The sequence below is a fragment of the Antrostomus carolinensis genome, unplaced genomic scaffold (genome assembly GCF_000700745.2).
Source record: "Antrostomus carolinensis isolate BGI_N321 unplaced genomic scaffold, ASM70074v2 scaffold42391, whole genome shotgun sequence".
Lineage (NCBI taxonomy): Eukaryota > Metazoa > Chordata > Aves > Caprimulgiformes > Caprimulgidae > Antrostomus > Antrostomus carolinensis.
Window position 1 is genome coordinate 23,289 of NW_010294253.1, and position 12,255 is coordinate 35,543.

General features: G+C 48.4%; 1 protein-coding gene across 1 annotated transcript in view; it reads right to left on the reverse strand.

The window, feature by feature from the left end:
- LOC104532378 (vitamin D3 hydroxylase-associated protein) overlaps positions 1-9,299 on the reverse strand; it is an 11,772-nt gene extending 2,473 nt beyond the window's left edge. The window contains 12 exon segments of the mRNA XM_029087366.1: positions 1,342-1,381; positions 2,022-2,065; positions 2,619-2,718; positions 3,385-3,482; positions 4,234-4,359; positions 5,137-5,261; positions 5,868-5,908; positions 6,476-6,682; positions 7,013-7,146; positions 7,484-7,627; positions 7,972-8,085; positions 9,090-9,299. Coding sequence (XP_028943199.1) covers positions 1,342-1,381; positions 2,022-2,065; positions 2,619-2,718; positions 3,385-3,482; positions 4,234-4,359; positions 5,137-5,261; positions 5,868-5,908; positions 6,476-6,682; positions 7,013-7,146; positions 7,484-7,627; positions 7,972-8,085; positions 9,090-9,299 — 1,383 coding nt within the window.
- Positions 9,300-12,255: the final 2,956 nt, after the last annotated feature.

A 12,255-nucleotide genomic window follows, 5' to 3' on the forward strand; every position in this document is an offset into this window, starting at 1 on the left:
GCTGAAAGTTCAACAAATGAGATGGGTTTCCAGGAAATACAATCAATGTAGCTAACTTGATTTTTTTCTGAGATAAAAGCTGGTTGCAAGCCAGAAGTTTTGAATCAGCTCTTGTTTGCAGTAGATTTAAAAATGTGAATATGGTTTCACTGAAGAAAAACAATTCGAAATATGTCTGAGGCCAAAAAACCTTTTTAAGAGTTTTCTTTTTGGTTGGGGTTTTTTTTGCGGGGAGAGAGGAATCTGTTTTCACTTAAAAAAAATCCCAAACAAACCAAAACCCAAACCCTTTTCCTTCCAAACACTCCCATCAGCTCAGTGACCAGGCAGGTTTGTAGGAGTTTTTTGTCCGCCCTATAATCTGCCAGACCTTTGGCAGTGAGTGTGCACGTCCATCAAGTGACTGGCACTGATGGAGGCTGCATGGCACAGGCTGGGGACATGTTTCCTCTCAGGGAGAGTTGTGAGGGTGTCCCAGGGAACACAGATACTGCCTTTTGGGAGGACACCAGAACAGCTTCAGCCTTGGAAAACACCAGCTGAAAGGGGATGCAACTGCTCTCTATAAATAAATCAAGGACGAGGGAGGCAGTGGAAAATACCAGAGAGGCGAGGTGCTATTTAAGCTTAAGGACAGGAATAAAACGAGGATAAACTGGAAGTGAATAAACAGTATGGGAAATGTGAAGATTTCCAACCATCAGAACAGGGAGGAGAGAAGCCAGCCAATAAAAACAAAAGTAAGCATAAAATTCCACTGGTTTTAAAGAGAAACCTGATCAGCTTGTGGGCAGCACTGGACTCAGTTGCCCAGGAGAATGCTTCCTGTCCTACGTTCCTGATCCCAATTGAGTTCATATAAAATCCACCTAAGCCAAAGAGTTCACAACCACAATTTTTGACTCCTAAGGTCTCTGCTTGGTAGTTCAAGTATGGTCTTAGCTTGTGACAACAGCATCTAACATCTGAAATAAAGGATTTGCACCAACAGATGGAAAGAAATAAAAATTAAGTAGTAGCTGTTCTTATGCTCATCTGTAGTAGCTGTTCTTATGCTATTTCTGCTTATGAAAAATGCAGGGAAAGGATAATCTTTCCTCCCCATCCTCTAGTAGAGACCTCCAAATGAACATCTATTGCCTTGAGCTCTTTCCTTGCAAAGCTTGACTTTCAGAGAAAAAACCCATCTGCTTTATTTCCACATGATCCATTTCCAACCCCAAATCCATCACAAAGCTATTGCTGAGCTCAAAGCAATTGCTAAGAAACTTTGGGGATCTCTCACTATATTTAGTGAAGTGGGGGAGGGGGGGGAGGGAAAAAAAAAAAAAATCACATTACCCCCCCTGCCGCATGCTGATCCCAAAGGTTTTTGGCAGACCTGGAAAGGTGGCAGAATTAATCAGCTTTGGGACTGTGGCAACAGAAAACAATTAACAAAATGCACAGACAGCCCATTGTTACGGAAACTGCATGACCCTTCTGGGGTCATGCAGCTGATTCCACCCCTGCTCTTACAGGTACATCAAAAGAGCTTATGTTAAAACCATGTCACCACGTCTAGGTGCTCTGGCACCTAGACAAAGATCATGGCAGTCTTCTAAACTCACTTGCTCCTGGTTTGGTGTGTCGCTGTCTCTTTTGGAGGGGCAGTTACTTCACAACTCACTGCACCCCCATGCAGAGACCTTTGTGTTAACTTGGCACATGATGTTTTGGGTACCAGAATCCACCTGATGTGGAAAGTAGCCCATATCTGTCTGTGCTGATCAACATGGAGACATCCTAGCCCTGCCACTATGAGGATCCTTGAACTCTTAAAATAATCTCTGGCTGCACAGCCCTGGATAACACTGTGCTAAGCCCAGGTGGTGCTGAGGCAGCACATACCCATCTGGCTCAGCCTGTGCTGCACAGCCCAATGACAGGGCTTTGCACAGTCAGCTGGCATCTACCTGCATGAACCAGTGGGCACATCCATGTGCATCCCCTTTCTCTAGGGCTACTTCAGTGTGTCTTACCCCACTCCACAGAGAGCGCTGAGATCCCGAGCGATCCGTGGGTACTTTCAGAAGAAAGAAAAAAACTTGGGATTAGTCAACAAAACAATGCAGCTGAAATAGCTGGCTACCATGCGACTGCATTTTGGGCACACTTCCTGCCCTAGCAGAAGTGGCTCTGAAGAACAGTTATGGTTTCCAGTGAAGTGGTTTTACTCCCACATTAATTTATACATTTAATCACAACAACCCATGCCAATAAGTCTCTAGACCACACTGCTAGCCCTGGAGAGCATCTCCTGGATGTGGGGATGCTGTTTAGGTCTTTGCTAATTATATCCATTCTCTTGGGGTCCATTGATGGATGAGACATATGGCTCTTGGGTTCTTGAGAATGGATCATATTTTGACCTCCCCATGTAAAATTCCCAAGAAAGGCTGTCAGACCCACGTGATAAGTTCAGGGACTAAGTGTATTAAAGTGTATTTCACTATGAAGTCCATCAGGCACTTGAAGCAGCAAAGCACTCCCACAGGGAAGCAGTCGACCCTGCATGTGGAAACTTCCCTGCCTTGCAGATTTTCTACAACACAGAGGAGACACGTCCACACACTTACTATGGGTTTCAAAATGAGAGCCAAGATCCTTTTCACCAGAGCAGGAAGCCTGTAAGTATTGAACTGGGATTTCAGATTGGGATCCACGATGTCTCCTTTGCTGGAAGGGCAGAGAGTGAAGGAGAAGTGAGGACAAGCCATCTGTGCCAGAGCTACAGCAACAGCAGAGCAGTTTCCAAAGCAGAGTTTGTCTTAGAGGAGAGCTGCTAGAAGACAAAATCTGCCTGTTTCTGTCCAAAACACTGAACAAGAGATGCTCATGTGGGGTTTAGACACTCAGCTATAAATGCTCACTGCAAAAGTCATAAAGCAATAAGTACTTTACTGCCTATGCTGTCAGTGCCATAAAGGCCCTGGAGTACTTTGCAGTGGTGGGGTCACATACAACCCTGGGCATGTTTCACCTTGAAGTGAGTGAGTGGCTGGGGGGGGGTTTGGGCCCTAGCCAGGATGAACCCACCACACCTCCACAGGAAGTTCTATAATGTGTGATGTTTCTCATCTGCCATGAACTAATCACACACATAAAACCAGTTGCCACAGCACCACTGACATGTGGTATCTTATTACCCTACTGCGTTATCTGCATGTGTGAACTGCTCTTGTGAACTAGCTGCTGCTTATGCTAAATTCATCCTTCCAGAAATTGCTCCTCTGCTGCCCATTACTCAGTTTTCACCCACAAGAATATAAACACTCTGGATGCAACCACTGGCTATACAGCACCACGTCTCATGGTCAACACTGCAATGGGGGTTTTACTCACAAGCAGTCCACCAGGTGAGCAGCCCCATCCGAAAAAATCCCTCTGGTGAACAGTTCATCTACCACATAGTCAATCTTGGGTGGTGCAAAGGGAACAAGCTGCAAGAAAACCATCCCCATTCAAGAGGCAATAAAGATGAATGATTCACAGAGCCCTGTGCGAACCTCCCTGCCTCTCTAGTGAGGTAACTGGGAAGTGGTGGGAAGCTTAGGCCCTCCTTCCTGCTGTAGGACAGCAAGATCTTATTTTCAAAGGGACCTGGGTTAGCAGCATCTGCCCACTGTCCTTTCCTGTCTCCAAGGCATTAACACATACTGTGACCTGGCACAGGCTCCACTCTTCCACATATTAGAGAAAAAAATGTAGAGGCTTCAAAAACCCAATTATTTTCAATTAATTTGCATCATTGGAACAGCTCCCATATAGAAATTCCCATTGGTGGAACCACAGAATAATTTAGGCAGAAGGGGCCCCTGGGGGGTCAACTGCTCCAACCCCCTTCCCATTTACCCAGCAAGAAATCTGTAAAGTGGGTTTAACAGCTGAGGGATTGTGGAAACTGTTGGGAGTTCCATATTTATGGGAGCACCAAACTTCCATGATGGAAAAACCAGTGCTTTAAAAAAGGGTGACTTGATTCTGAAGGTGTTTCTCCTGTCTGCTAGGTCAGGAAGATAAGCAAGATCACTCTGGTTTGGGAAACAAACTGTTGCATGTGCCTTCCTGTCCAGTATCCTTGCAGCAGGGAGGGATGGTCCCTGTTTTATGAGTAACAAAAGCAGAGATGGGAAGTGGCTTGTCCAAACTCTGTAAGAAGCAGGGTAACAGCTCCAGGCTATGAAAACTCACCGTGTGCCCTGCATCCTGGAGGAGCTTTCTGGTCTGCTGGATGGCCCGTTTCATGCTGGGTGAGGGCTGGAAATAGCCGTCTCCTTCATAATACCCAATCCGAAGTGGCTTTGAACTGGTGTAAACCTGTGAGAAGAGGAGCCATCACTTGCACCCATGAGACATACAAGATTGGACCATTCCTAGGGCTCAGGGAGGCAGCAGCTGAGGTCTCCTGGGTCAGAGAAATGATGGGAGCAATAGGGCTGGTGGAAGGCAGTGTTGTTCAGAACATAGGTCTGCAGCAGTGGTCCTTGGTATGGTCTTTCTGACACCACCTCCTGCCATGTGAACGTGTCCCAACTTTGAGACAGCAGGTATGATAGCACCTGTACAGACCACATGCCTGGGAAACCTGGCTATGGAGAGAGTTTGGGGGATGTTCCTCTAGGTTAAGTGACTGGTCTGTATTCTCTGGGTGTCAGGGACAACTGAAAGATCCTAGGATGCTAGGACTTGAGCCAGAAATACACAATTAGATGGCAGAACCAGAGAGCTAATTGCAAAGTGCAATGATTTCTTAGGTCACTGGATGTTAAATCAGGCTCTCTAATGAAAGGTGTGAGGGGTAAATTCCTCTGATCAGGAGAAATCAGCTCCTTTAGGGACTAGGCCAGGATGGAGCCAACAAGCTTGTTCTGGACATTGTCAGGAATGGAAGAGGCCAGCAGGTCTCACCAGGACAAGCCAACAGGGGTCTGCCAACCCTACTACGTGGCTGCTTCTTGTGATTGCTCATGCTGTTCAGGACACCTGCTTCCCTGGGTCCTTCCCTATCTTAAGACATGAAACCAGACAGGAATTTCCCAAGATCTCACTTTCTTGCTGGGCAAATGGAGGCATGGGATTGCCTCTGAGCCTCACCTCCTCATCAAAAGGGATGGGGGGCACGGTGGGGTCCAGCCGGAACATCTCCTCACAAAGCAGCGCCTTCATGCAGAGGGCCAGGCTGTCCACATCTCTTGCCATTGGCCCCAGCATCCCCGTCACTGGAAGCACAAAGGTCCTGTCACTGCAGGCAGTCTCATAGTTACTGGTAGGGGCCCAGTGTGGAACAGTTTCAGTCAGGGCAGGGAAGAGGAATGGGGAACGAGTGCAACGTGCAAGAAGTGAGCAAGGAGCTGCAGCAGGGACAATCTGTAAGTCTCAGAGCAGAGACAACCTACTGAGATTGACCTTCTGGTCTTCTGCAGGCACAGGCTCACTCAAGAGGAGCAAGGACTGCAGCCCTCCTGCCAACAGCAATTCCGCCTGGCAGCAGCTGAAGCCAGTGCAGTCTTCTGGAAGTATCTCCGGTGGAATATCCCAGATCTTTGGGATGCACATCTCACACTTCTCACTGCTACGCATTGCATTGCCTGAACAGGTGTTGCTTCAATTCTGCTTAGATTCAGCTAACACCTACCACCTTCCAGAACAGAATAAATGGTGTAAAAAGGTAATAGCACAAGGAAGGTCCTGATCTAATGGATGACTGGTTTCAACTGGTCATGAGATGTGTAACTGAGCAAGCACATTTGCCAGCATTTCAGCAGTAAGAGGAGATGTAAGAAGCAAAGGTTTGACAGTTAGTAACGTCATCTGGGCAGACTTACCTGATTTCATTCCTGTGATAGAAGAAACCACACCCAGTTTGCTAGGAACATAATGGGAGAAGCAGAAATTAGCAGCAGCATCTCTTGCTGTAAGGTAAGTCACCATGCTGAGCTGCATACATTCCATTTGCCCCCAGTCAACATTTATGAGGGCAAAAGGTCCTGCAAAGAATTGACACTTTCTAGGCTGGGAAGACTTCCATGGGCTGTAAGCTGCTGGGGGCTAGAGACAGTTTGTATCATCTTCTTTCCCTGGAGCATCTAAATCTTCATCTGTGAGCAAAACACCGCTGACAAACAGAAAACTCTTACAAACAAAGCAAGGGCTCGGAAATATTTGAAAAGCAGATGACCCTGTAGTATTTGCTTTTAGCTTCCTGGCCAGGGCTATTAAAAATTGCACGAGTCTTTGCTGAGTTCACAGATAGAGGTCATCATGTGTCATTAATAGAGTCCTTAGCCTGGCTGACACAAGGAAACAGGCAGGTTAGGTTGCTGACTTAAACCTGGAAGAAACCACAGACACTGCTGCAAAGTTTCATGCACTGTGGGGGACACTTCACAGCCTCCACGGTGGGTGGAAGAAGAGAACAGATGTTGGGATGTACCTGATCCTGTTGCCCGTGGGTTTGAGCCCACACAGCCCGCAGAAGCTGGACGGCAGGCGGATGCTGCCACCGATGTCTGAGCCGATGCCCAGGATGGAGCCTCCCCCCGCGATCAGAGCTCCCTCCCCTCCTGAGGAACCCCCAGGGCTCTTCTGATGGTTGAGTGGGTTCAGTGTCTGGCCGAAGATGAGGTTGCTGCAGTCATAGCTGGGGAGAGGAAGATCAGCAGGTGAATGAGGTACTTCTGTCTCTGCAAACCATAAATACAGGGCACAGAGCACTCATGCAGGGATGAGCGTGGAATTAATCCCAGCAGGTAGAATCAGCATGAAGTAGATTTATTGGAACAGCCGGATTTAAGAAGAAAGAAGCATCAAATATAAGATAAATAATTTCAGATTGAAATGAGGAGGCAATTAACTCAACATGCATGATTAGCTTGGACAAGGGTGGGAGCATGTGCATACAGGCCCACCCTTCCTCAGATAGCAAGAGTCACATGTCATAGCGTTTTCATGAAGGTGAACATGTGATTACTTTATCATTGTCTGTGGGTTGTTGGTTTTCACGAAGGGGATTGCTCCCTGGCTCTTTAGAACCTGGACGATGACACTGTCTTCTTCCATCACTTGGCCCAGAAACTTCACCATCCCTCCAGAGGAGATGTGGCCCTTGGGGACAGGAAGCAAAGCTCTTTAGGTACCAGCAAAGATGCTGTTTGGAGCTGTGACAATAAGAGACATAAGTCTTGATGGCTCCTGGGACAAAGTTCCCACCTAACTTTTCTCACAGGCGGATCAGGACCTGACTACCCCAGAGAAAACCAGATCAGAGCACGTTAGAAATTTCTGCAGAAAACAGAATTCTCATCAGAAGAAAGGCAGGTTTGCAGGTCCCACAATATTTGGTCCAGAACATCCTTGTCTGAGGAAACTCTTAGCCAGTCCTGATGAAGATGGGACATCCTGGCCTGTTCCCAGGCTAAGAGGCAGGGAACTACAGATGTACCTTGCAGTTAATGTGGTCCTTGATGCTGACGGGAATGCCATAGAGCAGCCCCTTCTCCTTCTGCTTCTTCACTTTCTGGAGTTGATCTTCACAGCCATGAATGAAGTCTGTCACACAGTTCACCTCCCGAGTCACCTCCAAAGCCTCTCCAGAACACAGAGGAGCAGCAAGACAGATGAAAGGATGGATGGAAGGAAATAGTATTTAAATTAAGTTTTCAAGCTGAAAATTCCATCTCCTCAAACCTCCAGCATTCATTATTCAGACCTTACCTATAAACTTGAGATGTTTCTTGCTTGGATAATTTTCTGCCCTGGATCTCTGTCCTACTGATTTGCTCATATGCCACCCTTCAGACATCACAGTTCTGACAAACTGTGATCCCCAGCATTGCCAGTTCTCTTAGCAAATGAACTGGTTTTTAATTTGAAAGTTCCCACTGCAGAAGAGCCCTACAGCATCTCTCCCATGCTGGAGGTATCACTCACTTTGCCCATGTAAGAGTAGAGGACACTTTCTGGGGACAGAGACCCCTCCTTCAGCTTCTCCACCAGCTCCACCATCGTCAGTGAGAGGATATGTGCAGTCTGGGTGCCTGGGTTCTGCAAAGGGTAGGAAATTGGGTGCACAGGGAAGAAAACAACAGAAAAGGCTGGTGTTGAGGCTGAAAATACCCAATTCTAACATCTGCCCAGCAATGATCTTGACTGGGGAATTTTAGGAGACATTCCTTGTAGAAATACAGGCCTCCTACCCAGCATTGCACATGCTGGAGTGGGGAATTTGCTGACAGGGAATTTGCAGAACCTTAGTTCATAAAAACAGAACCAAAACAGGCAGAAAACTGCTTCTTTACTGGAGAGTTGCATGAACCTGTAAGAGATGTTTCACCTGTCTGTTTACTTTCCTGCAGGCTTTCACCCCCCTTCTAACTCACAGACAATGTGTTGAATAGCAATTCAACCAGCTAAAGTTTTACAAAATTTATCATTAACATGGGGAAAAAAAAAAAAGTGTGTGGGCTGTTTGCAACCTCTGCCCCAAGAAAAAAAGAGCAGTGGGTATTTATTATGGGTTTAAGACAAATCCTGAATCCAAGGATCTGACCTCCTAAAATCCAAGTGCTTCTTTACCTGGGCATGGACAGGAGGAAATGGCTTTTGGACACAAGTGTGCAGATGTTGGAGAGATGTGAAGCCTGCCCTGTACTTTGAGGATGATGTGGCAGACAGATCCCTATGGAGGCACAGAGGGGAGGAGGACGGGAGAGGAAAGGCTTGGCAGTAGGGACAGCTGAGAAGAAAAAGGCAGAGAGAGGTCTGGGGTAGGGATCTGATTCAGAGGGTTCCAAACTCCAATCCATCTTTCATCCTCAGGATTCCCTCAACAGGTCTGTATTAAGAAATACTTCCTTTACACTGTCTTTACAGGAGGTTTTTTTTGTGACACTGGAGGGTGGTGACCCTCAAAAAAATTGGTGATGATCCAAAATGTGCATGCACATGCCCTAACCAGCACCGAAAAAGGGATTGATCAGCACTCCCCCATTTCTTCAGTTTCCCAAAATATAATCCCTTCCTCCCACAAACACTTTTTCCCAAATTACCTCTTGCTTAAACCTGTGAGCTGCCTTCTCCATCCGCTCCAGGGCCAGATCCCGTGTCCTCCTTGCGTCCTCCATCTTCTGCTGGATCTGCCTATGTCTCAGCCATTTCAGTAGCACAATGGCTGCAGCTGAACTGCAGAGCAGAGCTGAGAGGGTGCGAGGGTCTCCCCACGATGCATCTAGGACCTGCCACAGTCGCTCTTGGGTCATGATTTCTCTCCCAGTCTGTCCTGTTCTGGTCCAGCTACAGACACCTGAGTCTCCCACCTTCTCCTAAGGAAGGCTGATGAATGCAAAGTATGCGACTGCCTGCTATGCAAGACCAACTCTGAAGCAGAGTCGCATTAACAAAGTCCAGGAATGGACTTTTGAGACCATGGACTTTGAAAGGGTCTGCCTGACAGAGAAGCATTGTGGGTCAGGCTGCAAAGCAGCATGCTCAGCTCACATCGGGTTTGGGGGGGTGTCCCCCAAGGCTGTGTCTCCCCAAGCCAGTGGCTGCTGCTGCTGTACTTGGCCACACACAGGGGACAGAGCTGATTAACAAAACCAAATGGCTGCAAAACCCAGGTCTGGGCTATCCCTACTATACCCACATCTAATAATGAATTAGCACTGAAGCCCATGAACTAGAGGTGCTCAGCCATCATCTCTGTTCCTCAGGCAGCAGCGTGTGTGGCCCTTTGAGCCTGGGACAACACAGTTCTGCTTGTCTTGGGGAAGCTGGTGCAGGAGTGAAATAGCACCTCTTGGAGAGAGGGAGCTCAGGAGAACCAAGAATATGAAGGAGCAAGCAGGACACAGTGACTCTGGAAAGGCAGAGTGGAAGGAGCTATCTGAAGAAGCCTTCAAGGAATATGACTGCTCTGTATCATTTTCAAGTCAAGCCCCTTTGAAAAGCCTTTTGGCAACCCACATCAGGAGGTGAGCACTTTTGGGAAATCCCTCTGATGGACCCAGCATCCGATCTGCTCTCCAGTTTCTAAGCCACCTTCCAGCCAGCACAAGGCAAAGGAGCTGAACCATGTAGGCCCACCAGCCCCAGGAGCTGTCCCTTGCCACAAGTGCTCCCCACCCACGGGACTGTCCTGTGGCTTGGTGTGGAAAGGAGGGGCTGAAAAAATTAAGCTTCTCTCAAACCTTGAGGGTCTGCAAGCCCACGGGGAAGGAACAGGGGATACCTCTGAAAGTTCACTGCCAAGACATAAGGCAGTGTTGCTGTATCTGGAGAGATGCTGACTCTGCTCTAGGCAGAAGGGTAGCAGAGCTTGTAAGGAGGCTGCATCCAGGGTGATCATTGCTCTCTGGTGGAGAGGTATTGTTTGAGGACCAAAAGCCTGTGATCGTGCTGTGATCATGTTACCTTGCCTGTTACAGACGGGTCCCATGGGATTATTCCTGGGGCAGCAGGGAGGGAGCCTGGGGAAAAAGCAGGTTGGTTGCTGACTGGAAAAGGGAGGCGGATCCTCCCTGTTTGGCCAGGATGGAGAGCAAAAAGAGCCAAACAACCCAATGTGGATGTCACCAACCTTTCCCACTGACTGTGGGAATGAGGTCTTCGATGCCCCATCCCAGCCTTAAGCTTCAGTGCTGCCATTCACACCAACCTCCCTCTGTCCAGTCTGGGCTGGGAGCAGGCTGCAGCTGGCCATTTTTGGCAACCTCAGTCCCCACAGACACACAGCAGCTTTGGCCCTGCCTGGTGCAGTGTCCCTTGGCAATAGTCATGGCTTCCTGGAGGTCTTCTCTCAGGGCTTCCAGTAAGGAATGTTTACTGGTTCAGGTTCACTGGCCTCTCCATCGTTTGGACACCTGCACCCTGCCCATGTCTGTGCCAGGGAGAGAGCACTTAAACCAGCAGAGCCTTGCAGCGCTCAGCTCTCCAGGAGCACGGGCGCACGGGGCATGGCCTCTCCTGGGATCAGCTCCTCCAGGCTTGAATTTTAAATTACAGATAAATTGCAGAATTTTTAAATGCAGATAAACCTCATCCCTCATTTCCTGTGTGGGCAGGGAGCACTTGCAACTGGTGAAAACTGAGCTCCACCCAAGCTCTTTTGGGGCTTGGTTTTACATAGCATTCGGTCCTGGGATGCCTGGAGCTCCCTCCCTCCTTTTTGCAAAACCTGGTGATATAGAACCAGGGTCTTGAGGGTTGTGTTCTTCTAGGCTGGGATAAACCTCTCTGCCCAGCCCTTGAAAACACTCCATGCTTTTGCATGACTCTAGTTTAAACAACAGTAACACATTAAAAACCCAAACATAAATCCTGACAGAGCTTCATTACAATCTGCCTGTGAGGCTGCTGCACTGGGAAAACACGTTTGCGTTGTGGTATCACTTTCTGGAGCACCCTTGGAAACCTGTCAGGAGCAGCCGACACTGCCAATCCTGGAGCCAGAGGCTGCCAGCAGCTGGAAAACCCCACTGGAAAACCTGGTGTGGCCCTCTGCCAAACGGGAGGAGAGGGCGTGCAGGGCAGGCTGTCTGGCTGGCCACCCAACCCTAGCACGCTGCTTTGTACATGCAATCCTGTCAGCTGAAGTACTTTCTACCTCCACTCCGTGGAAAGCAGGAGTAGGCATCTAAAGGAGCAGGGAGTTAACGATCACTCCAGATTTGCCCTCACTGGTGTGCATCGTGCCAGCAGCCCTACGCTGTGGGCAGCGGTCCAGCTCCCTCCCTGCTTGGCAGAGTCTGCAGACAGCCTCAGCTTTGACCTTAGATAGCTGGTTTGTAGCAGGGAAAACACCAGATTTCATCCTCAGGGAGCTGAGAACAGAGGGGAAAACCCCTTTTCTACTTCTAAATAGGAGTCTGAACATCTTGGATAAAACCAGTCCCCAGGCCTCAGTTTTCCCATTTGTAAGAGAAAGATCATGTTCTTGCACTTCCCCAGAGGGTGTTGAGAGGGTTATTAAAATCCAGCCCAACCCTAAACACAAACACAGACCCAAAATAACAGACCTTCCAATAACAAAAAGTACTGTATTAGGACAACGACTGGAAGTGCTCCACCACCACGGAGCTCGCCTCGCTCTCCCCAGCCAGCCCAGCCATCACCGCATCCTCGCAGAGGGGAACAAGAGTCCCATGGGCAAGTCAGACCAAAGCATGACCTGCACTGACGTTAGCTGAGATCTTGCTCTGGATGAGCAGACAGGAC